This window comes from Rhineura floridana, chromosome 3, assembly GCF_030035675.1.
Source record: "Rhineura floridana isolate rRhiFlo1 chromosome 3, rRhiFlo1.hap2, whole genome shotgun sequence".
Lineage (NCBI taxonomy): Eukaryota > Metazoa > Chordata > Lepidosauria > Squamata > Rhineuridae > Rhineura > Rhineura floridana.
The window spans coordinates 211,701,651-211,728,674 of NC_084482.1; the positions used below are offsets into that span (position 1 = coordinate 211,701,651).

The window sequence follows — 27,024 nt, forward strand, 5'->3', positions numbered from 1 at the left end:
TAAAATCAAGCCAACAAAGGTAAACAAAAATAATCAAACAGCAACAAAATACAACAATACATATAATAAAACGCATTAAAATGCCTGGGAATATAAAAAGGTTTTCACCTGGCACCGAAAAGATAGCAGCGTCGGCGCCAGGCGCACCTCATCGGCGAGAACATTCCATAGTTCGGGAGCCACAACCGAAAAGGCCCTATTTCTAGTCACCACCCTCCAAGCTTCTCTGAGCGGCAGTGACTGGCCCAATGTCACCCAGTGAGCTTCATGGCTACGTGGGGATTCAAACCCTGGTCTCCCAGGTCCTAGTCCAACACTCTAACCACTACACCACACTGGCTTATCCTGTACTGTATGTAGGATAAGCTAAACTTGTCAGTGAGTCCATTTAAACCAAAAATCTAAAATGTAACACAATATGCAGATTTTGGCCTTTGTCACAAGACATATGGATCAATTCTCTAGTGAAATATTTTACCTCTTCTGGAGTATATAATCTATAAATTGCGTAGTTGATGGTGTTGGTACAAATATAACATACATCAATAGATTGACACTTAGTGAAACTGTTCAATCTGAATTTCCTTCCATCTTTAGGATGAACGTGCTGTTTTATCTGTAATGCTTGTGAGCAGCATGAACATTTGCCACGTTTCAAATCTCCCCTAGAGATGGATCTAATCCTGTAACTACGTAAATCAGAACAGACCACCTTCCCTTGAATAATGGCTGCTCTGCATTGCACTGTAAGTGGAATTCTTCATGACTCCCTGGTCTATAGCTGTTGCAAATCAGGAGACCTCCCAAAGCCTCTTTGCAAAGTTTTCACTTTTCCCTTCGGGTGAGGGGCTTTGTTAACATTCACTAACACTTACTGTGTAGTAGCGTTTGCAGAAAATAACGTCTGGGCGCTACAGGCACTCAGACAAACCCAGCACAGTGTGATGGGATAGCCCAAATAATGGCTTAAAATGTGCAAAGAGTGTGCTAAAATCATTTACATAAGCTTAGAATGGCTTCGCTTGTAGTTTAGTAGTGCACAGAGGAAAACAGTTCTCTTCTGAAAATGGGTTTCTTAAACCCTCCCTTCTAGACAAAGCATTGTTTTCTTATAAAGCAGAGTACGGTACAAGATACAGTGTCTGAGCAGCCAGGCAATATGTTACATTAACATTTGGATTGCGGTCTCCACCTATTTACCCTTTTAATACAACAGTTATTTTCAGTTGGGTTCTGCTGAAGTTGATTCCTTTGATTCAAAGGTTGCCACTTTTCGAGTAGCGCTTTCCATTCAATGTTGAAAGATCCCTTCTGCATCCCAGGAGTTGCCAGCCTGGATGGGCCCACGTGTGTCAGCCAGGAAGAGTGATGACACCAGTCAGTGCGTGAGTAATGGGGGCGTTCAGAGACCTACTTTCAATCCCTCCTCACTTAAAGTGGTGTCTTGCCCTTGCAGAGATCAGGGGGAGGGTAGGAAGGAGGTAGGAGTGATGTCATGCCTGAAATCGAAGGTGTCAGAGACAGACACGGCTCTGGTGCTTTCTCTTGTTATTAAAGCTATAGACAGAAGCTGTGCACCTCATTAAACTAACTGCTCTTTCTAAGAACTTTCCTCTGCTCTAGCGCTAAATAAGCACAGCTTCACGACTCCAAGACATTGACTCGGCATCCGGGTCCCCCCCAAGTCAGTTTAAGTAGGCCTGGATTCAACGTGCAAACAAAGGCTCTGCCTCAGTTCTAACTGTTGAACTTTCCACCTGAAGCGCCTCCCAGCGCAGGGTGAAGGTGGTTTAATCTCAGCTTCCCTCTCCGACTGAAGGGGGCTGCTAGATGTCCGTTCGGCTGTGGGAAGCTGGGCAGCACTCAGCTGGGAAACATCTGAAGTGCAATGCTGAGTGTCTGGTGTGGGCACCATGGGCATGTTCAGTTGGGCCAGGCGGTGCTTCAATAGGGGAGTCTGGGGCTGAGCTGTCAAAGACAGGGGTTGAGTCGCCCTGTGAGTCCACCCCTCTGCTTGCTCCCTCTCCGGGTTCCTCATCATGTTTCGCCCTCCTCTATCCGCCCTCTGCCAGCCTGGCTCATGACAAGTGATAACACCAGTTAGTGTGTAAGTAACGGGGGCATTCAAGATCTGCTTTCACTCTCCTCACTCACTGTGGGGTGTCTTGGCCTTGCCAAGAGAGGAAAGGAAAAGGGTCCCCTCCCTGATTTGGATGGATCAGCTGAACAGGTCTCCTATGAGCCCTCCCCTGCAGCCCTGGGAAAACCCTTCAGCCAAATGCACAAAGGGGAAGGGGATTCATGAGATTTCAGAGGGGGGCACCGATGCCACGCTTGGGGCAAACAGCACTTTCTTTCACTCAAGTTAAGATCCTGGCAGGAAGGGGCTTTGGGGTACACAGAGCCCCTCCAAATTCCCTTCCTCTCTAGGAATCAAGTTCTGGTCATTCAACACACTGAGGTCTGGCACACTGATTCTGTATAGGAAAGCTCCACTTCCCACCCAAAACTACTCCCATCAAACAGCATTCATTTGCAATATGATCCCTGCCCCCAAGATTTCACTCAGGGGACCAAGGCCTTGCCTATTTTTTTCTTCGCCCATCGGTTGTTAAGCAGATTCCTCAGCCAGATAAAAACACCCCACCTCTCCACCCAGCTGCAGTCTACCACCATTATTTGCATATCTCATTAAGTACAATTCATTTTCAAGAGGAGGGGGAAGGAAGCTCTGCTCCCTGATGGTGGATGTTGTGATGGGGGATCCTGACAGGGTCAGCTCAACATGGGCCACCTCCTTACAGGGTGAAGTTCTCCCTTGCTATGGCTCCAGACTTTTCTCTGCCTTCACCGACAGGGGCTGCAATCATAAGGAGTCTCCTAATTTCCTCCTCCCCTTTCTTACACTTCCTCCTCTGCATCCTCCCCCGCAGCTCTGGGACTCCCCTTCGCCCAAATGCCCAACGGGGGAGGGGAGGCTTACCGGACCCCAGAAGGGGCCACCGATGCAGCAGCCCTTGGGGGAGAGACAGGGGGGCAGTGCTGCTTTTCTCCAAGGAAAGAGCCAGGCCGGAAGTGACTTCCGAGGGAGAGGAACCGCATTGCCTTTGAAGAGCATGGATTCCCCTCCAACCACTTCCTCTATCCTTCCTCCCTAGCAATCTGGTTTCCTTTATTTTAACCCTTATGAAATCAGGCAGACTAATGATCGCTCAAAGCGGGAGCCAAGGAGGAAAGAGGCCTTGCAGAGAACAGGAAGATGGGGAGCTCCTGTCCTATACCGAGTCAGAGCACTGGGGTCCATCTAGGTCACTGCTGTCTGCACTGGCTGGCAGCAGCTCTCCACGGTTTCAGACAAGGAGTCTCTCCGAGAGCTACCTGGAGATGCCACTGGCGATTGAACCTGCAACCTTCTGCATGCAAAGCAGCTGCTCCACCCACTTGTGCTTGTAGTTGAAGCTTTCTCCAAATTCCAAGCAGTGTTATAGTGCTGATATCCCCAGTGTGAATTTTTGATGGACAGCAAGATTTTCCTTATAGCTGAAGCTCTTTCCACATGATAAGCCTTTATATGGTCACTCCCGAATGTGAATTCTTTGATGGGAAGCAAGTTTACTTTTCCAGCTAAGGCCCTTCCTTTCATATGACTTCTTATCAGTGTGAATTTTTTGATGGGCAGTGAGACAGGAATTTGTATTGATGCTCATTCCACATTCCAGGCATTTATGTGGTTTTGCCCCAGTCTGCCTAGGTCCATCCGGAGCGAGGCAGCGCTAGTTCCTGCCAATTTCCCCTCCTGCCCAGTTCACTGTGGAAAAACAAACATCAGAGAGCTCCACTAGCAAAGCCCTCACGGCTGGTCTTCAACCTGTACAGCATTTCTTATTAATATTATTATTAATATTATTATTGTTGTTGTGCTGCGAGTCATGCCTTTCCCCACCAACATGCTGGCTGGAGTTTACAAAGGAGGAGAAATCACTCCAGGTGTGTGTGTATATATATCCTCCTCCTCCTCCACCCTGCATGCAATTCAACCTCTACCAGCGTCCCTCCTGCTCAGTACAGGAAAGCTGGCTGAGGCGGGGGAAATAACGCCGGTGTGCAGAGGTGCTGCTGCTGCACTGGGAGGCGGAAGGCTTTGCTCTCTCGGGGAGCAGCCGCTGTTGGTGCTACAGGCACTCGCAAGCAGTTCTGTGCAGGTGGCAACAGTGAGGGGGAAAGAGGCCTTTTGAAAGTCATGCAGTCGGCTGCGGAAACAGAGGGACCCGGGTAGGATGCACATCCCCAAAAAGAAAGGGACGATGACTCTGCGCAGCCCATGACAACTACTCCACTGTTGTGGGTGGGTTTGAGAGGCCTTCTTCCTCTGCTCATCCTTACAGGGTCAGCTTGCTTGCTGTGAGTGGGGCAGTGGCAGCAGCTGTTCAGCAGTGTGGGCCCCTCCCAAGACGCAGCCTGGTCTCCTCTCTCTCGCTGGAGTGACTTTACTCCTTAGCTACTTAAAAACCTGAAACGACAGGGGCGTTCAGCACAAGGCTATCTTTTTTTCCCTAAACCACATACAAACTTACTTCTTTAAAACAATGAAAGCTGTCTTGGCTACCTGCTGGTCCTTCTAGAAACAGACCCTTTTGTCCTACCTGTTGAAGGCCCAGGCGCTTAGGTGTCCAAAGTATCTTCTCCCTCCACATTACTGGGTTGTGCTTCATGGGATGTATTCAACCCTGAGTGTTGTTCTCTCCTTCATTAGTACGTCTTCCCTGACCACCATAAGGTCTTGAAACTTGAGGTCCATTGTGGGCATGAATTTATTTTGTTAAAAAATACAAGGTTTTCAAAATAACAGATTTGCACAAAAGAGTCGTAAAACTAATATGTGGGTTGCACCCAACTTCCACCTCAGAGTGGATCCTTTAAAATTAATAGACATGACAAACTCAGGCCCCTTCATATTAATAGTTCACAGTTCTTTCTGGTTCCAGAAATCAGAATTCACTCTACAAAGAAAGGGGGGATGGGTTCTGGGTGAGGGCAGTGTCACCTGAAAAGATCACACAGAGGAAGGCCAGGATCTCTTCTCTAACATCCCACAGTGCACGGGCGTTGGGGGATGCTACTGAAGGTCTCCGCAGGCCTCCAAAACACTCACAGGCAACAGGTCAGCCACCCCCTGTTCTACACTCATAATATGGTTTCCCCATTTCTGAAATCTTTCATGACAATAAAGACTTGTGCTACTTCTGAAGCTCTTTCCATGTTCCAAGCAGTTCTATGGTTTCTCCCCTGTGTGACTTCTTTGATGCAAAGTGAGAGAGGAATTTCTAGTAAAGCCCTTTCCACATTCCAGGCATTCATATGGCTTCTCCCCAGTGTGAATACTTTGATGGGCAGTGAGTTGCTCTTTCCTACTGAAGCTCTTTCCACATTCTAAGCACTTATATGGTTTCTCCCCAGTGTGAATTCTTTGATGAGAAGTCAGATTTGTCTTCTGACGAAAGCTCTTTCCACATTCTAAGCACTTATATGGTTTCTCCCCAGTGTGAATTCTTTGATGGAAAGTGAGTGCTTGTTTCCTGCTGAAGCTCTTTCCACATTCTAAGGACTTATATGGCTTCTCCCCAGTGTGAATTCTTTGATGGGCAGTGAGTTGCACTTTCCAGCTGAAGCTCTTTCCACATTCTAAGCACTTATACGGTTTCTCCCCAGTGTGAATTCTTTGATGCAACATGAGAGAGGAAAATCTAGTGAAGCTCTTTCCACATTCTAAGCACTTATATGGTTTCTCCCCAGTGTGGATACTTTGATGGGCAGTGAGTGCTTGTTTCCTGCGGAAGCTCTTTCCACATTCTAAGCACTTATATGGTTTCTCCCCAGTGTGGATACTTTGATGGGCAGTGAGTGCTTGTTTCCTGCGGAAGCACTTTCCACATTCTAAGCACTTATATGGTTTCTCCCCAGTGTGGATACTTTGATGGGCAGTGAGTTGCTGTTTCCTACTGAAGCTCTTTCCACATTCTAAGCACTTATATGGTTTCTCCCCAGTGTGAATTCTTTGATGGGCAGTGAGTTGCTCTTTCCAACTGAAGCTCTTTCCACATTCTAAGCACTTATATGGTTTCTCCCCAGTGTGGATACTTTGATGGGCAGTGAGTTGCTGTTTCCTACTGAAGCTCTTTCCACATTCTAAGCACTTATATGGTTTCTCCCCAGTGTGAATTCTTTGATGGGCAGTGAGTTGCACTTTCCAACTGAAGCTCTTTCCACATTCTAAGCACTTATATGGTTTCTCCCCAGTGTGAATTCTTTGATGGGCAGTGAGTTGCTCTTTCCAACTGAAACTCTTTCCAAATGCTAAGCACTTAAATGGTTTCTCCCCAGTGTGAATACTTTGATGGGCAGTGAGTTGCTCTTTCCAACTGAAGCTCTTTCCACATTCTAAGCACTTATATGGTTTCTCCCCAGTGTGAATTTTTGATGGAAAGTGAGTGCTTGCTTCCTGCGGAAGCTCTTTCCACATTCTAAGCACTTATATGGTTTCTCCCCAGTGTGAATACTTTGATGGGCAGTGACTTGCTGTTTCCTACTGAAGCTCTTTCCACATTGTAAGCAGTTATATGGTTTCTCCCCAGTGTGAATTCTTTGATGGGCAGTGAGTTTCTGTTTCCTACTGTAGCTCTTTCCACATTCTAAGCACTTATATGGTTTCTCCCCAGTGTGAATTCTTTGATGGGCAGTGAGTTGCTCTTTCCAACTGAAGCTCTTTCCACATTCTAAGCACTTGTATGGTTTCTCCCCAGTGTGAATTCTTTGATGCAAAGTGAGAGAGGAATATCTAGTGAAGCTCTTTCCACATTCCAAGCATTTATGCAGTTTCTCCCCAGTGTGAATACTTTGATGGGCAGTGAGTTGCTCTTTCCAACTGAAGCACTTTCCACATTTTAAGCAGTTATACGGTTTCTCCCTAGTGTGAATTCTTTGATGGGAAGTGAGTAGACATTTCCATCTGAAGCTCTTTCCACATTCCAAGCATTTATACAGTTTCTGCCCAGTGTGATTACTTTGATGGGGAGTGAGTTGGTTTTTCCTACGGAAGCTCTTTCCACATTCCAAGCACTTAAAAGGTTTCTCCCCCGTGTGAATTCTTTGATGGCAAGTCAGATGTGTCTTCCGACGAAAGCTCTTTCCACATTCCAAGAACTTATATGGTTTCTCTCCAGTGTGAATTCTTTGATGGCAAGTCAGATTTCTCTTCTGACGGAAGCTCTTTCCACAATGTAGGCATTTATATGGTTTTTGCCCGGTGTGAATTTTTTGGTGGGCAGTGAGTAAGTGTTTCCAGCGGAAGCTCTTTCCACATTCCAAGCACTTATATGGTTTCTCACCAGTGTGAATTCTTTGATGCAAAATGAGTGATTGTTTCCTGAGGAAGCTCTTTCCACATTCTAAGCACTTATATGGTTTCTCCCCAGTGTGAATACTTTGATGGGCAGTGAGTTACTGTTTCCTACTGAAGCTCTTTCCACATTCTAAGCACTTATATGGTTTCTCCCCAGTGTGAATTCTTTGATGGGCAGTGAGTTGCTCTTTCCAACTGAAGCTCTTTCCACATTCCAAGCACTTATATGGTTTCTCCCCCGTGTGAATTCTTTGATGGAAAGTCAGATGTGTCTTCCGACGAAAGCTCTTTCCACATTCTAAGCACTCACATGGTTTCTCACCAGTGTGCATTCTTTGATGCAAAATGAGACTTGCCTTGCAGCTAAACCTCCTTTCACATTCCAAACATTGATATGGTTTCTCCCCAGTGTGAATACTTTGATGGGAATTGAGTTGGTGATTCCAGCTGAAGCTCTCTCCGCATTCCAAGCATTTATATGGTTTCTCTCCGGTGTGAATACTTTGATGGGCAGTGAGTTGGGTTTTCCATCTGAAGCTCTTTCCACATTCTAGGCACTTATATGGTTTCTCCCCAGTGTGAATTCTTTGATGGCAAGTCAGATGTGTCTTCCGACAAAAGCTCTTTCCACATTCTAAGCACTCACATGGTTTCTCACCAGTGTGCATTCTTTGATGCAAAATGAGACTTGCCTTGCAGCTAAACCTCCTTTCACATTCCAAACATTGATATGCTTTCTCCCTTTTCTGGTTTTTGTAGTGGGCTTTACACTTTCTTTTAGAATTGAGACTTTTTGAACAATGAAAATATTTAATTCTTCTCATTCTTTGATCTGTTTTTTCTTGGATGGCAGTTTTATGGTAGCCATTGCCGTAAGAAGCGCAAGATTTATTCCTCCTTTTCTCTTCTGCTTCAGGATTCCTTCTCTGCTCTTCCCTGTTTTCAGATCTGTCTCTTTCCTGTCTCTCTTTCCCACATAGTTCTTCCTTCCTCTTGGCTTTCCATTCCTCACCTTCTGCAAAGAAGAGAGAACCTGATAAGACCATGAGGGAAGAAATGGATCCTCAAATCACTGAACAATCCCAAATAACATTTGTGATGAAGGAAGAATTGACAGGACTTAGATGAAAGACGGATCTTGCTCCGGGTTGAACAGTCTCTGTTGTCTGGCATTCACTGACAATTGGAGTGATACGGATTGTTGGATTTGGACCACGGTGATCTGGGTTCAGCTCCCAGTCAGAGGTTAATCCCATTGGGTGGTCCTGGGCCAATCACTCTCATTCGGCCTAGCCTACAAAGTTGTACAGATAAGTAAAACAACCACAGATATTCTCTTTGGAACTCTTTGGAGCAAGTGAAGTGAGAAAAATTTGATTTGATTTGGATTCCTGCATTGAGCAGCGGGTTGGATTTATTGGCCTGATAGGCACCTTCCAATTCTACTATTCGACGATATTCTACTAGGGTGCAAGAAGAGGGCTTGAAATGCTGAAATTTAGGAACTGTGAAAAAAAATGGGTAGGAGGGCATGTACACAAACACACACACTCATCTGTGGACAAATTGCGGGAGGGGTGGCTCTGCAGCATCCAGGTTCCTTTTCCTACAAGGGTCCAGCAATCTGTGGAGCACACCATGATGGCTACCCCAGTCTTAAAACAGTCCTCCTCTCCCCCAAAGAGTAGGATGCACTGCCACCACTCTGCTCCAGGTCTAGGAAAAAGGATGAACTAAGAGGGGAGCTTTGGATGTGTCCTCCCAAAGCCCAAAATGCCAAATGTTGCACCTAGTGGGCTATATTAGAAACTCAAATGGAGCTCAGCTATGCTGTTTTAGCAGTTGGGGAAAACTTCTAGTGAGAAATTCCACTGAATTGGACCATCATTTTAGAAGGGCATAACTAGAGATCTGTGTTCAGACAGAATAGATGGCTGTCATATAAGTTTATCTGGAGAAGATTAAGAATCCCAGTTGAAGTAGGTGGCAGTACGTCAGAATATTCGGGTGCATTAAATATAGAAATATGGAATTTGAAAACAGATATTATGACCGATACCATGGACCACAAAAAAGACAAATAATTGGGTGTTAGAAGAAATTAAACCAGAACTACCATTAGAAGCTAAAAGGATGAAACTGAGGTTATCATACTTTGGACACATCATGAGAAGACATGATTCACTAGAAAAGACAATAATGCTGGGAAAAACAGAAGGGAGTAGAAAAAGAGGAAGGCCAAAGAAGAGATAGGATTGATTCCAGAAAGGAAGCCACAGACCTGACCTTACAAGATCCGAACACCGTGGTTTATAACAGATGCTACTGGAGGTCGTTGATTCATAGGGTCGCCATAAGTCGTAATCGACTTGAAGGCACATAACAAATTACATGGAGGAACCTTATGATGAAGAACCAGAAATTATAGAATGTGAGGTGAAAGCTGCTCTTCAAATACTTGGAAGAAACAAATCACCAGGAATAGATGATACCAATAGAGTTGCTACAAACTACTGAGACTGAATCTGTCCAAATTTGAACAAACATTTGTCAACAAGTATGGAAAATTAAACAATGGCCCACAGACTGGAAGCGTTCCATATACATCCCAATTCCAAAGAGAGGGGATCCCAGGGAATGCAGTAATTATCGAACTATTGCCTTAATATCCCATGCAAGTAAAGTAATGCTCAAGATTCTACAACAAAGACTCTTCCCATATATGGAGCGAGAAATGCCAGACATCCAAGCTGGATTTAGAAAGGGAAGAGGCACCAGAGATCACATCTGAAACATACGTTGGATAATGGAAAGGAGCAAAGAATTTCAGAAGAAAATCACCTTGTGCTTTATAGATTACAGCTTTGATTGTGTAGATCATGAAAAACTATAGAATGCTTTAAAAGAAATGGGGGTGCCACAGCATCTGACTGTCCTGATGCGCATCCTATACACTGGACAAGAGGCTACTGTAAGGACAGAATATGGAGAAACCGATTGGTTCCCAATCAGAAAGGATGTGAGACAGGGGTGTATTTTATCACCCTATTTGTTTAACCTATATGCAGAACATATCATACGGAAAGCAGGATTGGACCAAGATGAAGGAGGTGTGAAAATTGGAGGGAGAAATATAAATAATTTAAGATATGCAGACGATACCATACTACTAGCAGAAACCAGTAATGATTTGAAACCAATGTTGATGAAAGTTGAAGAGGAAAGCACAAAAGCAGGACTACAGCTGAATGTCAAAACGACCAAAATAATGACAACAGAAGATTTATGTACTTTAAAGTTGACAATGAGGACAATGAATTTAATGAACTTGTCAAGGATTATCAATACCTTGGCACAGTCATTAACCAAAATGGAGACAATAGTCAAGAAATCAGAAAGCGGCTAGGACTGGGGAGGGCAGCTAGGAGAGAACTAGGAAAGGTCCTCAAATGCAAAGATGTATCATTGAACAGTAAAGTCAGGATCATTCAAACCACTGTATCCCCAATTTCTATGTATGGATGTGAAAGTTCAAAAGTTACAAAACTGATAGCAGATAAGAGAAAGATCAACTCATTTGAAATGTGGTGTTGGAGGAATGCTTTGTGCATACCATGGACCACGAAAAAGGTAAATAATTGGGTGTTAGAACTAATTAGAACTGTCACTAGAAGCTAAAATGATGAAACTGAGGTTATTATACTTTGGACACATCATGAGAAGACGTGATTCACTAGAAAAGACAATAATGCTGGGAAAAACAGAAGGGAGCAGAAAAAAAGGAAGGCCAAACAAGAGATGGATTGATTCCAGAAAGGAAGCCACAGACCTGCCCTTACAAGATCTGAACAGGGTGGTTGATGATGCTATTGGAGGTCACTGATTCATAGGGTCGCCATAAGTCGTAATCTACTTGAATGCACATAACAACAACAAGAAAACAAGTTACGTCTGAACAGGGGGCCTTACCAAGACAGGACAAAGTCCCACAAATCTCCTCCATGACTTCGCTATGCAGAGCTCTCTGGTCAGGATTCAGCAAAGCCCACTCCTCTACCGTGAAATTCACAGCCACATCCTCCAAAGACACTGGATCCTAAAAGAGAAACAATACATTTTGTCATCATAGCAAGCAAAAAGATTATCTCCTACCTACATGGAAAACATAGTTAAGGTGAGGTGGCTAGTCATTGTTCTAAGGACAGAAACCTTCTTAAATGGCATTTACAGCTTTTGTTGAGGATGGCTTTGGGAGACGCAAAGGAGGAAAATTCATTCAGACCCATGGACAGAGAGGCACCCAGGCTGCCCCCAGGCTCTCCCACTTCCGAGTCTTTCCCCTACCTGATATGGGGCGATAGCAAGAGCTTCTCCTCCACCAGAAAGGGGAGATGACTTATTAGGTCTCACTGACATCATTCCATTACCTGTGAAAAAGAAAATGGGCCCAAAAGCCTGTAATATACAGTACGCTATTCTCAGAGGTTAAAATATATGTGTCTAACTGCATGAGGGTCTTATCAGCTGAGTGAGGTATTTATTCACAATTTATGTTTCTGTTGTGCGATAAAACATCTCCTCATTTGAGCTCTAAGCCAGAAATCAAAGTGATGGTTCCCACGTAAAAAATCATGATGTAAGTGTGAGCATTTCTGAGCTGTGGAAAAAGCTGGAGACGAGCATGGAAAATGTTGTTTCCGACATATGGCGACCATATGAATAAGGTTTTTATGGTAAGAGGTATTCAGAGGAGGTTTACGATTGCCTTCCTCTGGGGCTGAGAGGCAGTGACTGCCCCAAGGTCACCCAGTGAGCTTCATGGCGGTGTGGGGATTTGAACCCTGGTCTCCTAGGTCGTAGTCCAACACCTTAACCACTACACCACCCTGGCTCTCGGAGACAAGAGTAAAGGAGTCAACATCAACAGAGAGAGACCAAATGGAGATACGGCCCATTCATCCTTACCAGAAAGGGGTCTTGCTGACATGATTCCATCCCCTGTGAGAAAGAAAATGGGCCCCAAAGCCTGTAATATACAGTATGCTATTCTCAGAGATTAAAATATATAGGTCTAACTGCATGAGGGTCTTATCAGCTGAGTGTGTTTCAGGTATTTATGCACAATTTATGTTTCCGCTGTGTGATAAAATATCTCATTTGAGCTCTAGGCCAGAAATCAAATGATGATTCCCATGTAAAACAATCGTGATGTAAGTAGGAACATTTCTGAGCTGTGGAAAAGGCTGGAGACAAGAGTGGAAAATGGAAATGGACTTCCTTCCAGTTGTTTCCAACTTATGGTGGCCCTATGAATAGGAGGTTTACGATTGCCTTCCTCTGGGCCTGAGAGGGAGTGACTGGCCCATGGTCACCCAGTGAGCTTCAAGGCATTGTGGGGACTTGAACCCTGGTCTCCCAGGCCATAGTCCAACACCTTAACCACTACACATTGGCTCTCGGAGACAAGAGTAAAGGAGTCAAAATAAACAGAGAAAGATATGACCCATACATCCTTACCCAGAAGCCTCTTCCTGGTGTCCGATGGAGTCCTCTCTGCCTCAGGGAAATCAGTTCCTATTTCTGCACACAGACCCTTTTCCTGAAACAGCATAATAAGAACTCATATAATGGGGAGCAGGATGAGAAGAGTGAAGGAGAAACCTCCCCCCAAGCACTCTGGCCCCCAAATAATTTGGGGCCTAGATGAAGGAAAAATGGATTTCTTTCCTTATATTCACACACAACAGGCATTAAGGCAGACCTGTGTGCAGGGAAGGTAGAAAACGGTCAAGCTCACTTTGCTGCAAATTCCTTAACATCTCTCCGTGCCCAAAAATAGCTAAAGCATGACCGCGGATCATTAATCTGGTATTGTTTTACTATTTGATCTTGAGAGTGAGGTTTCTGATCTCTTCTATTATAGAACAATGGTTTTAGCTAAAGGAAATCTTTATAATTATAATGGTAGAAAAGGAGATAGGAATTTTAGCTTGATACAGATTTTATAATGGCATGATGTATTTCATAGAATAATTAAGAGTGTTCTGGAGGTAAGGGGTATTCTGGGATGGGCTGCCTTCTACATCCCTCTGTGTTTGATGGAGAGTGGCTAGGCTCAGATTTACCTTTCTCCCTTTTTTTGTTCCCTAATCATTCTTAATATTATATTATGTGGCCTTCAGCTATAGTATGGTGATTGATATAAAATTAATCTTTCTCTATAGCAGTGTAGTAATGAGCGGAATGTTCACCTAGACTTTTCCAGTCACTTTAAGAGGAACCAAAATTGGCCTTGCATCATGGAATTGTCTAAAGGAACATGCCGTTATGGATGTCCTATGGATGTTCCTGCCCAGCTTGGCTGATCAGAAACCATGATGGGAATGGAATGCATAGGACAAAATCATCACTAATTATGACAGTAGAATGGTGAGATCTGAAAAGGGGGAACAGATTGATATTAATCTGAGGAGACAACTACACAATAAGATGGGAGTTATCTACTTGATTATAAATATACATGCATTCATTTCAATAAAGCTATCTGGTTGGTTGGAAATATTTCAAGAGAGAAGAAACTGTTATGTTACATAGGGAAAAACCTGGAGGATTGGTTGATTTCTGTCACATGCTGTAATTGTACTCTATAAAGTATCTATGCACACTACAGTTCTTTACAGTTCCTTCCAGACTTTCTGGGGGCTGTCCCTGCATATGCTTGTATATTTAATAAAGGCCTACCTTCTTGCTTTAAGCCTGTGTCTTTAATTTACTGAAAGGACCCCCAGCAAAGATCCTACAGGAGAAAATAAAAATGTCTCCATCAAGAGGACTGACAGAGGCAAAACCCAGAGGAGTATCTGATATAGAAAAGGAAGGATAGACGCAAACCCCTTAGAGATACTTGCTATCAGGGTAGCCAACAACTCCTCTCAGCCCCACACTCCCTCACCCAGCTCTCCATCTCTGGGGGCAGGACAGCTAGGAACTGCTCCAGGATCACCAGGTCCAGGATCTGGTTCTTTGAGTGTCGCTCTGGCTTCAGCCACTCACGGCAAAGAAGGTGGAGTCGGCTGCAAGCCTCTCGGGGCCCCTCAGCTGCCTGGTAGCGGAAACACCGGAACTGCTGTAGCTGCACATCTGAGCTGAGAGGGTTCTCCCCCAAGATCTTCTGCACGTTTCCCCCCAAGAATTCCTCCGCACAGGTCCCAGTCTTGAGTGCATCAGGGCCAAGTCCTGCTTCAGAGGTAGGTGGGTCTTGCTGTTCCATATTTCATCTCTTGGTCTTTCACGGGGTCCTCATCCCTTCTCTGCTTCAGGGAATTGTTTTCTGCCTTCTGAGGCCACGTTCAGAAGGAGCAGGTCCACTTATTCTATGAGCGAAGTCAAATAGGGATCACTATGCCCAGGCCGAAGGCTTACAGAGCAGGAAAGGTGCTGGGTAAGAATAGTCAAACATGAGGATTATTGTTTCTACCATATAACCTTTGATAAAAACCCAATGATGGGGCCTACGTCTTCCTTTGAAGATGGATCGCTGGATGGCTGACACATCTCTGACAGCAGCTCCAAAGGGCCCCAGGAACCAGCATCATCCTCATTACCCCCTTATTCTTAATTAAAAACAAGCTAAAGGGGAGACCCTTTCAGAAGACAGGCTGTAGCTCAGTGGTAGAGCAGCTGCTCTGTACACACAACGTCCCACTTTGAATCTCCAGGTAGGGCTGGGAAAGACTCCCTGCCTGTAATCCTGGAGAGACTCTGCCAGTCAGTGCGGACAATACTGAGCTAGATGGGACAATTGTCTAATTCAATAGAAGATCCTATACTCCCTAACTTATCTCTGAACTTTTACAAGCCTCTCCTGGAATACAGAATTTTGGTTTAATTGTGAATGAAATACGTTATTCCTTTCATCTCTTGATAGATTTGCTTATCTTTAGAACTGTCCCCCTTCAGAGTTAAACGTGAGCTATATTGTTGCATATTAAATTAAATTGGAACGCTGCAGTTCCTGGAGTTTATGACCTGGTTGTGATAAGGAAATGGAAAGATCTTTGAGTATAATGTGGTGGAAGAAAGCAACGAATCTACATTTTTGGGATTGTCATCATAAATTAAGGAAGAACTGACTTTACCTTCACCTCAGCAGGCATTGAGTGATGGGATATGGATGCGGGTGGGGGCTGCCCTGTCCTGTAGGCTCTCTTCACCTATTTACCCTTTTAATAAAACACGGTTGTTCACTTTCAGTCGGGGTCTTCCGAGTTTGATTCCTTTGATGAAAAGATTGCCAATTTTCAGTAGCACTTTCTATTCACACTTAAAGGTCCCTTCTGTATCCCAGGGGTTACTTGCCTAGATGGGCACATGTGTGATAACACCAGTCAGTGTGTGAATAACGGGGGCATTGATAGGCATACTTTCAATTGCCCCTTAATTCAAAGTGGTGTCCTGGCCTTGCAGGGGAGGGAGAGGTAGCTCTCCTCCCTGATTTGGATGGATCAGCTGAACAGGCCTCCTGGGCGCCCTGCTCTGTGAAAACCTTTCCACCAAATGTGTAAAGGCAGAGGATGCTCACAAGATTTCAGAGGGGGCCACCCATGCAGTGCTTGGGTACTTACCACCAAGTGAGAATGAAAGGGACTTTGAACAGAGGAGCTTTTGCTCTGAGGGATACAGCCCCCCTCCCCCAGGATTCCTTTTCTGTCTAGCCATTAAATTGAGGTCATTTATCGTCTAGAAATAGAAGAGGACAACAAAAAGGGAAGAACAAGAGCCCTATTCCAAAAGATTAGAGAAATGAAAGGGAAATTTAAATCTCGAATAGGGATGTTGAATAATCACCAGGGGAACACACTGACGGACCGAGATGAAATAAAAGGAAGATGGAAACAATACACTGAAGAACTCTATAAAAGAGATGCCAGGATGACAGATTCATTCATGGAGGAACCCAATGATGAAGAATCAGAAATTTTAGAATGTGAGGTGAAAGCTGCTCTTAAAATTCTTGGAAGAAACAAATCACCAGGAACAGATGGCATACCAATAGAGTTGCTACAAGTTACTGAGACTGAATCTGTCCAGATTTTGATAAAAATTTGTCAAGAAATATGGAAAACTAAACAATGGCCCACAGACTGGAAGTGTTCAATATATATCCCACTTCCAAAGAAAGGAGATCCCAGAGAATGCAGTAATTATCGAACTATTGCCTTAATATCCCATGCAAGTAAAGTAATGCTCAAGATTCTACAGCCAAGGCTCTTACCATATATGGAGCGAGAAATGCCAGACGTCCAAACTGGATTTAGAAAAGGAAGAGGCACCAGAGATCATATCGCAGACATACGTTGGATAATGGAACAGACCAAGGAATTTCAGAAGAAAATCACCCTGTGCTTTATAGATTACAGGAAAGCCTTTGACTGTGTAGATCATGAAAAACTATGGAATGCTTTAAAAGAAATGGGGGTGCCACAGCATCTGATTGTCCTGATACACAACCTATACCCTGGAGAAGAGGCTACTGTGAGGACAGAATATGGAGAAACCGATTGGTTCCCCATCGGAAAGGGTGTGAGACAGGGGTGTATTTTATCACCCTATTTATTTAATCTGTACACAGAACATATCATACGGAAAGTGGGATTGGACCAAGATGAAGGAGGTGTGATAACTGGAGGGAGAAACATCAATAATTTAAGATATGCAGATGATACCATACTCTTAGCAGAAACCAGTAATAATTTGAAACCAATGCTGATGAAAGTTGAAGAGGAAAGCACAAAAGCAGGACCGCAGCTGAACGTCAAAAAGACCAAAGTAATGACAACAGAAGATTTATGTAACTTTAAAGTTGACAATGAGGACAATGAACTTGTCAAGGATTATCAATACCTCGGCACAGTCATTAACCAAAATAGAGACAATAGTGAAGAAATCAGAAGAAGGCTAGGAATGGGGAGGGCAGCTGTGAGTAGGGTTGCCAGGTCAATGGCCTGAGACTGATCCTGTATCTTTAGGAGAAGAGAAAGTCAGCCAAGTGCAGGTGTTCTTGCAACTCTGTAATGGGAAAAACCACATGGTGGAATTCTACCTCCCCCCTCCACAACATTTAAAGATACAGAAGACCTCTGGGAGGCTGGGCCTGGCAACCAAGAGGTCTTCTGTATCTTTAAAAGTTGTGGAGAGGGGAGGGAGAATTCCACCTTGTGGTTTTTTCCCATTACAGAGTTGCAAGAACACCTGCACTTGGCTGACTTTCTCTTCTCCTAAAGATACAGGATCAGTCTCAGGCCAAGAACCAGGCAACCCTAGCTGTGAGAGAACTAAAAAAGGTCCTCAAATGCAGTGATGTATCACTTAACACCAAAGTCTGGATCATTCAGACCATGGTATTCCCAATCTCTATGTATGGATGTGAAAGTTGGACAGTAAAAAAAGCGAGTAAGAGAAAAATCAACTCCTTTGAAATGTGGTGTTGGAGGAGAGCTTTGTGGATACCATGGGCCATGAAAAAGACAAATAATTGGGTGTTAGAACAAATTAAACCAGAACTATCATGAGAAGCTAAAATGATGAAACTGAGGTGATCATAGTTTAGACACATAATGAGAAGACATGACTCACTAGAAAAGACCATAATGCTGGGAATAACAGAAGGGAGTAGAAAAAGAGGAAAACCAAACAAGAGATGGATTGATTCCATAAAGGAAGCCACAGACCTGAACTTACAAGATCTGAACAGGGTGGTTTATAACAGATGCTACTGGAGGACGCTGATTCACAGGGTCGCCATAAGTCATAATCAACTTGAAGGCAGATAACAACAACAAAGTCTGATATACTGCTTCTGTATAAGGAAGCTCCACTTTCCACTCATTGTACCAAGGTCCTGCCTATCTTTTTTCTTCCGTTTTATTTGCTTTGTTTATCTGTTATTATGGCGGATGTTCTGACGGGGGATCCTGAAGGGTCACAGAACAGAGGCCACCTCCTTACGGGATGAGGGTCTCCCTTGCTGTTGTGGGCTCTCCAGCCGCTCCTCTGCCTTCACCGGGGGGGGGGGCTCCAATCTGGGGTCTCCCGCCCCCTCCTGGCTCCCCCGCCCTGCAGCTCCTCCCCTCGGCCCTGGGACTCCCCTTCGCCCAAATGCACAGCAGGGACAAGGGGCTTACCAGACCCCAGAAGGCGCCACCGACGCTGCAGCGCTGCTGCTTCTGCTGGTGTTTAACGGCGAATTAAACTGCGCTCTTGACCAGGGAGCCACTTTCCTCCAAGGGAAGATTCCGGCAGGAAGTGACGTCAGAGGGAGAGGAGCCGCATTTTCTTTGAAGCCTCCCGCACGTTCTACTCCTCTCTTTCCTCTCTAGGAATCTGCTTTCGTTTATTTTAACCCTCACGAAGTCAAGCACCCTGATGATCTCTCAAAGCGGGAGCCGAGGAGGACGGAGACATTGTGCAGAACAGGGGAAGACACGGAGCTCCTCTGTATACTGAGTCAGAGCACTGGGCAAATCTGGTCTTTGAATACAGAAATTTGTTCTATGGGAATTTTCCTTGAGTTTTGTTGGGTATCTGCCCATTTAGGGATATTGGGGGATGACTTGGCTGAGTTAACCGCAAAGGCTGTTTGGCAGCATTCAGCTATTGATGTATAATAAATTAATAATAATAATAAATTTTATTTGTTAGTCGCCCATCTGTCCGACTTAACGGACACTCTGGGCAACTTACAGCAAAAATACAATATAAAACAATATACAATAATCAAACATAAACATCAATCCATCTACAATTAATACAATATAAAAACCTAGCCCACCCCAAGAATCCCATAGGCCTGCCTGAATAACCAGGTCTTTAGGGTTTGGCGAAAGACCGTCAGGGAGGAGGCATGACAGAGGTCAAAAGGGAGCAAGTTCCAGAGGGTGGGGGCCATGATTGAAAAAGCCCTCTCTCTGGTCCGCACCAGCCTAGCTGTTTTCACCGGTGGGACTGAGAGAATTGTAATTGTTTAGCCACCACTCGTTCTATCACCTTGCCCAAGAATGGTAAGTTAGAGACTGGGCGAAAGTTGTTCAACTCTTGGGGATCCAAGGAGGACTTTTTCAAAATAGGTTTTATCACTGCCTCCTTGAGAGCTAATGGCATTGCACCCTCTTCCAAGGATGCATTTACCACTGCTCTGATCCCCTTGCCCAGCCTTTCCTTACAGCTCATAACAAGCCATGAAGGGCAAGGGTCAAGCAAGCGACTGGCTTCACAGTAGAGAACACCTTGTCCACTTCATCAGAGAGAAGAGGCTGAAACCGATCCCAGCAGGCCGGAATGCAACTGGCCGCCTCTGGACCACTATCTGTAACCACGGCGCAGGAATCATGTCCTTCAGGCGATAGATTTTTTCAGCAAAGTGTTTCGCAAATGTGTCACAGGAGGCTTTTGAATGTTCCATCGGTTCCTGAGCAACTGGACCGACCAGGCTTCGGACCACTTGGAACAACCTCCTGGGACAACACTCTGCTGACGCAATAGAGGCAGCGAAGAACTGCCTCTTTGCTGCCTTTGTTGCCCGCTGGTAGGCCGCTATTGCTGCTCTAACCAGTGTCCGATCGTCTTCAGCACAAGATTTCCGCCACCGGCGTTCTAGTCGTCTCACCTCCTGTCTCAGACCGCGTAACCCCGGTGTATACCAGGGTGCGGTCTGAGTTCTATTCAGGGGGAGAGGACGTTTCGGGGCCACCCGGTCTATTGCCCTAGTGATCTCCCTATTCCACTCCATCACCAGGGTGTCGACCGGGTGTCCTTCAGACAGCTCCAACTCTCCCAGCGCATTCAGGAATCCTTTAGGCTCCATCAGGCGTCTGGGGCGTATGCTTGCCTTTGGTACAGAGTGAAGTTAATTGCTGTCTTAAGAGGAAAATGGTTATGGAATGGCAACATCGGTGGGAATCTGGCACTACGGGACGTAGGGTGTTTTGCTTCCATCCAGTTTTGAGCGATTTCCGTATTTTCAATCAACTTGGTCGCGTACGACAAGTTTGTTTACTATGCGTTTTATCGGGACATTGTGCAGTCCGTTACAATATTTTTTAAATTGGGCGAGTGAGTTCGGATATTTGTGATGTTTGTGGGGAGTGTGAGACGAGAGACCATTTTTTATGGAATTGCCTGCGATATATAGATGAGAGGCAAGTTTTTTATTGGTTTGCTAGTTGAAAGGTGTGTGGTGTGCAAGTGAGTTTTTCCTCTGTCGTTAGTAGGTGGCGGTAATAGGGCCTGGTTGGCCTTGCTTCGCCATGAAACTTCATTCGAAGAAGAAAAAGAAGAGGGAGCCGAGGAGGAAAGAGGCACTGCAGACAGCAGAGGAAGACGGGGAGCTCCTGCCCTGTACGGAGTCAGAGCACTGGGGTCCATCTAGCTCAGTGCTGTCTGCACTGGCCGGCAGCAGCTCTCCAGGGTTTCAGGCAGGAAGTCTCTCCTAGCCCTCTCAACGGTTTCAGAGGAGGCCCAGCCCTCCTTGGAGATGCCTTTGGGGAATGAACTGTGGCATGCAAAGCAGCTGCTCTACCCACTGAGCTGTGGCCCATCCCTGGGGGTTTGGCCTCTCCTGGGGGCTCAAACTCCCAACCCCTGAATAGTTTGAGGGAGCTGGCAGAGAAGGCTCCAAACATCTTTGGCTTGCGTGAGAAGGGAACATGTGATGATCTAAGTTGCTGTATCTGGAAGATGAATGGAACCGGAAAGCCAAGTCAGTTCAGCTATTTTTGTCAGTTAGAGAAAGTTAAATGCAGTTAAAACAGAAGGAAAGAAAAGGCCTGCACGGAAGAGCAAGAGACGTGTGCCCAGCGTATGGCTTTACCATTTATTTATTTGATTTATATCCTGCCCTTCCTCCCAGTATAGACCTGGTATGTAGTCTAAAATGATGCTCTGAAAGCCTGAGACGCCATCAGTTTGCCTTGTATTGAGGGATGATCCTGCCTGTAAATCTCAATTGGATATAATGGAGGTCCTGTGAACGGGAATTAAGAGGGAAAGAACTCTAAATCCACCTGCTTACTTTGTACACTGAGCCGCGCAGTGTCAAACGCCCAGCCGTCAACATATAAGCACAAGCAAGACCCAAAGTGTAAGAAAGGTTCCATAATGGCCCTATAACAGTAAACCCACCCCCCAAATAGCACTCTGCACTGGGAGCACTCTGCTCCCGGTCCAGGAAAAAGGATAAACTAAGAAGGAAGCTGTGGACTTGTCTTCCCAAATGCCAGAATGCCAAATGTTGCACCTTGTGGGTATATTAGAAATCAGAATGGAGTTCAGCTATGCCGTGTTAGCAGGAGGCCACATTTTAGTGAGAAATTCCAAAGAACTGCATTTAAAGAAATACAGTGACTTGCAAAAATACTCAGACCTCTGACCTATGCTCTCATTTTATTGAATTGCAAATGGTACATTGTAATTTCATCCTGTATATTTTATTTTGGAACACTGAAACTCAAGTTCAATTATTGTAGGGTGACATTGGTTTTATGTTGCAAAATATTTGTAAGAAACATAAAAAGCTGGGCCATGTATCATGCATGAGTATTTAGCCTCCACATATTAATATTTGGTAGAGCCACCTTTCGCTGCAGTAACAGCTTCAAGTCTTTTGGGGTAGGTATGGACCAGCTTTGCACAGTGTCGGAGTATGGCCATTCTTCTTGGCAGATTTGCTCCAGGTCGTTCAGGTTGGTTGGATGTCACTTGTGGACCGCAATTTTCAAAGAGCGCCACAGATTCTCAATAGGATTGAGATCAGGACGTTGACTGGGACACTGTAGGACATTCACCTCAGTACTCAGGCCTCTGATCAATGCTCTCATGTTACTGAATTACAAATGGTACATTGTAATTTTGTTCTGTGTAATATTTATTTTGGAACACTAAAACTCAAAATCACCAGCACCTTGAATCGAGCTTGGAAGCATACAGGCAGCCAATGCAAGCAGGCCAGAATCGGTTTTATATGTTTGAACCGTTTAATTTTCCAACTAAAGCCCTTTCCACATTCCAAGCTTTCATATGACTTCTTACCAGTGTGAATTCTTTGATGGGCAGTGAGAAAGGCATTAGTATTGAAGTTCTTTCCACATTCCAGGCATTTATACGGTTTTGCCCCAGTATGCCTAGGTCCATCTGGAGCAAGGAAGCGCCAATTCCCACCAATGTCCCCTCCCACCCAGTTCACTGTGGAAAAAAACCACAGTGAGCTCCGCGGCTCGTCTTTAAACTGTACAGCATTTCTTACTAACGTATTATTGTCGTGCTGGAGGGCAAGGCTTTCCCCCACCAACATGCTGGTTGGAGTTTACAAAGGAGGAGAAATCACTTCACATGTGTGTGTATATATATCCTCCTCCTCCTCCGCCCTGCATGCAATTCAACCTCTACCAGCGTCCCTCCTGCTCAGTACAGGAAAGCTGGCTGAGGCGGGGGAAATAACGCCGGTGGGCAGAGGTGCTGCTGCTGCACTGGGAGGCGGAAGGGTTTGCTCTCTCGGGGAGCAGCCGCTGTTGGTGCTACAGGCACTCGCAAGCAGTTCTGTGCAGGTGGCAACAGTGAGGGGGAAAGAGGCCTTTTGAAAGTCATGCAGTCGGCTGCGGAAACAGAGGGACCCGGGTGGGATGCACATCCCCAAAAAGAAAGGGACGAGGAGCCTGCACAGCCCATGACAACTGCACCACTGTTGTGGGTGGGTTGAGAGGCCTTCTTCCTCTGCTCATTCTTACAGGGTCAGCTTGCTTGCCGTGAGTGAGTGGGGCGGCGGGAAGGGTGACTTAGCCTGTGCCTGCTTTTGAGACGGGCTCCTGCCTCAAAAGAAGCTTATTCAGATATATCAGTCAGTTTTTTCTTTTTTTTTGACTGATTAAACTTCTCCCGGGTAGGGAGAAACGAAGAGATTAACCTCAAAGCCTATTTTTGTTGGGACAACCAGATCTCATTAATTTATGGGACGAGGTCCAGCCGACGAAGGTGGGACGGATTTTCAACAGCAAGCTCTATCTGATAAAGCGAACGTACATCTTATCTTCTAAGAGAGAACGCACTAACAGGCAAGCACCCTTCTTTCTATATTTTTCTTTTACTTGACTTAAATTGTTGCTGTTTAAAAGAGATTTGCCAGATTGATCGGTTTTTGACATCTCACTGGGGAGCCATAACTTCTCTCTGCTACGCACTAATTAATAGCTTATCTCTGTTTTTGTTGCAAAAAGCTGTCCTGGATTTGCATTCTAAAGATATACACAGAAGAGGGATTTCTATTCCAGATTTTTATTTTGAAGAATATTATATTGTCTGAGACTACTCTCTTTTTGGTCTATTTTATTTTGACGAATCTGTTTCTTGACGACTGCCATTAATTGTTTCGATCCTGGGAACTGCATTTTGTTTACTTAACTATGGAGAGATAAGGCTGTCTGCTCTGTTTATACTGTGATGTCACCAAGTTTGGAGTATTAACCCAATTGTTGCTGAAATAAGAAGTGGTTTTCCTATATTTTTCTTTCAAAATGGCAATTAAGAAAGTGGCTGAGAATCTGGAAATAACTATGTTTCAGAAAATAATGGATGAGATTGAGATAACGAAACAAAACCTGCGACAGGGTTGTAAGGAGCTGAAAATTGAATTGAGTAAAATGACGCAGGAGATTAAAGATATAGGGGTCCCTGTGAGAGAGGTGACCCTGGAAGGGGTCCCTGTGAGAGAGGAGACCCCGGAGATTGGAACAAACGTGGAACAGGAAAAAGATTTGGAGTCTATGGACTTTAGAAATAAAATCTATTGTTTGGAGACACAGGAGATTAAAGATATAGGGGTCCTTGTGAGAGAGGAGACCCTGGAGACTGGAACAGGGGTCCCTGTGAGAGAGGAGACCCTGGAGACTGGAACAGGGGTCCCTGTGAGAGAGGAGACCCCGGAGATTGGAACAAACGTGGAACAGGAAAAAGATTTGGAGCCTATGGACTTTAGAAATAAAATCTATTGTTTGGAACTCAATGTTATCTCTGAAGAAATTAATGAAGATTCTAGAGATAAAGTTATCAATGGCATGGATAATCTTCTGGACTGGAATGATGTGATGGAGCCCAATATAGAGAAAATCTATGGAATTAACTGCAGCCATGTGACAATGGAAAAACTTTTAAGAGATGACCCAGTGTATTTTGAAAAAAAGAACAGAGATATGATTTTACAGCAGTATTTCAGCAACCTATTCAGAATGGATGGCAAGAAAATATTTGGGATAGAGGTAATTCCCATCAGACTCTTACTATATGACTATGGCTTTGACAGCAAGATTATTATGGAATACTGATAATGGAAGATTGGATACTGAAATTACTGGACTTAACAAGACTACTGAAGATGGAAGATGGAAAATGGAACTAATAGGGATAATAGAACAATGGCTACTGAAATTACTGAACCTAACAGATTCTGATGTGATGGATTAATTGAAATGTTTATTTTGACTATGGTTATGACAATAAGATTATCATAATTAGTAATGAGATGGATTAATCGATATGCTTATCTGGAAAAAAAAAATTGATAGATATATTTCTTAAAGAATTGAAACCTCTCTTTGACTTTTTGTGGAAAGAATAAAGTAATGTTTATGAGATTTGATGATTAAGTAAGATAACTATTGGAGGAAAGTGATTTTATAATATGACTTAAGAGACAGGATTGTTATATATTATAGACTTATAACTGATCTGATCTTTGACAAATGGGAAGTCAATATTTTACTCTTTATTTTTTATTTTTATTTTTATTTTTATTTTATTTTTTTTTTGTTTAACTATTTTTGATTTTGTTTTTTGTCTTTGAATGTTTTATGATTTCGTCTTGTATGTTTTATGAAAATTTGAATAAAAATTATTGAAAAAAAAAAAAAAAACCTGAAATGACAGGGGCGTTCAGCACAAGGCTATCTTTTTTCTAGACCACATACAAACTAACTTCTTTGAAACAATGAAAGCTGTCTTGGCTACCTGCTGGTCCTTTTAGAAACAGACCCTTTTGTCCTACCTGTTGAAGGCCCAGGCGCTTAGGTGTCCAAAATACATTTCCCCTCCACATTAGTGGGTTGTGCTTGATGGGATGTATTCAACCCTGAGTGTTGTTCTCTCCCCTTCATTAGTATTTCTTCCCTGACCACCGTAAGCTCTAGAAATCTGAGGTCCATTGTGGGCATGAATTTATTTTGTTAAAAAACACAAGTTTTTCCAATTTATCAGATTTGCACAAAAAAGTCGTAAAACTAATACGTTGGTTGCACCCAACTTTCACCTCAGAGTAGATGCAGTGAAATTAATGGACATGACAAACTCAGGCCCCTTCATATTAATAGTTCACAGCTCTTTCTGGTTCCACCTCAGCTAAAGAGAATGCAACCAGCAGCACCAACCAGGGAGCAGTGGATTGCATCTGTATTTTTATTTTAGGATTTTCCCAAGATTGGGAAAATCCGAATTCACTCTACAAAGAAAGGGCAGATGGGTTCTGGTTGAGGGCAGTGTCACCTGAAAAGATCACACAGAGGAAGGCCAGGATGGCTTCTCAAACATCCCAGAGTGCAGGGGCATTGGGGGATGCGACTGAAGGTCACAGGCAACAGGTCGGCAACCCCGTTCTACACTTATTATGGTTTCCCCATTCCTGAAATCTTTCATGACAAAAGGGACTAGAAGCTCTTTCCACATTCCAAGCAGTTCTATGGTTTCTCCCCAGTGTGAATACTTTGATGCAAAGTAAGAGAGGAATTTCTAGTGAAGCCCTTTCCACATTCCAGCCATTTATATGGCTTCTCCCGAGAGTGAACTGTTTGATGGGAAGTCATATGTGCCTTCTGACGGAAGCTCTTTCCACATTGTAAACACTCATATGGTTTCTCCCCGGTGTGAATTCTTTGATGGGAAGTGAGTACGTTTTTCCAGCCGAAGCTCTTTCCACATTCTAAGCACTTATATGCTTTCTCCCCAGAGTGAATACTTTGATGGGAAGTCAGATGCATCTTCTGACGGAAGCTCTTTCCACACGCTAAACACTCATATGGTCTCTCCCCGGTGTGAATTCTTTGATGGGATGCGTGTATGTTTTTCCAGTTGAAGCTCTTTCCACATTCTAAGCACTTATATGGTTTCTCCCCAGTATGAATTCTTTGATGGGCAGTCAGATGTATCTTCTGACAGAAGCTCTTTCCACATTCTACGCATGCATATGGTTTCTCCCCGGTGTGAATTCTTTGATGTAGAATGAGTATGTTTTTCCAACCAAAGCTCTTTCCACATTCTAAGCACTTATATGCTTTCTCCCCAGTGTGAATTGTTTGACGGGCAGTCAGTTGTGTCTTCCGATGAAGCTCTTTCCACATTCTAAGTACTTATATGCTTTCTCTCCGGTGTGGATTCTTTGATGGGGAGTGAGTTGCTCTTTCCAGCTGAAACTCTTTCCACATTCCAAGGATTTATACGGTTTCTCCCCAGTGTGATTACTTTGATGGGCAGTGAGTTGCTGTTTCCTACAGAAGCTCTTTCCACATTCTAGGCACTTATATGGTTTCTGC

The 27,024-nt window shown here is 44.3% G+C and overlaps 1 protein-coding gene and 1 pseudogene across 1 annotated transcript; both read right to left on the reverse strand.

The window, feature by feature from the left end:
• Positions 1-18,687, reverse strand: part of LOC133381470 (zinc finger protein 208-like) — a 32,284-nt pseudogene extending 13,597 nt beyond the window's left edge.
• LOC133381464 (zinc finger protein 570-like) lies at positions 1,155-26,837 on the reverse strand. The gene is made up of 2 exons (XM_061620617.1): positions 25,358-26,837; positions 1,155-4,510 (listed from the first exon to the last, which is right to left on the reverse strand). Exon 1 carries the CDS (start codon positions 26,830-26,832, stop codon positions 26,173-26,175), a length of 660 nt encoding a protein of 219 aa, XP_061476601.1. The 5' UTR covers positions 26,833-26,837; the 3' UTR covers positions 1,155-4,510; positions 25,358-26,172.
• Positions 26,838-27,024: the final 187 nt, after the last annotated feature.

What these genes read in the sequence shown, in the direction of transcription:
- LOC133381464 (XM_061620617.1), bottom strand. Translation starts at nt 26,832, where the DNA reads ATGTGGAAAGAGCTTCATCGGAAGACACAACTGACTGCCCGTCAAACA.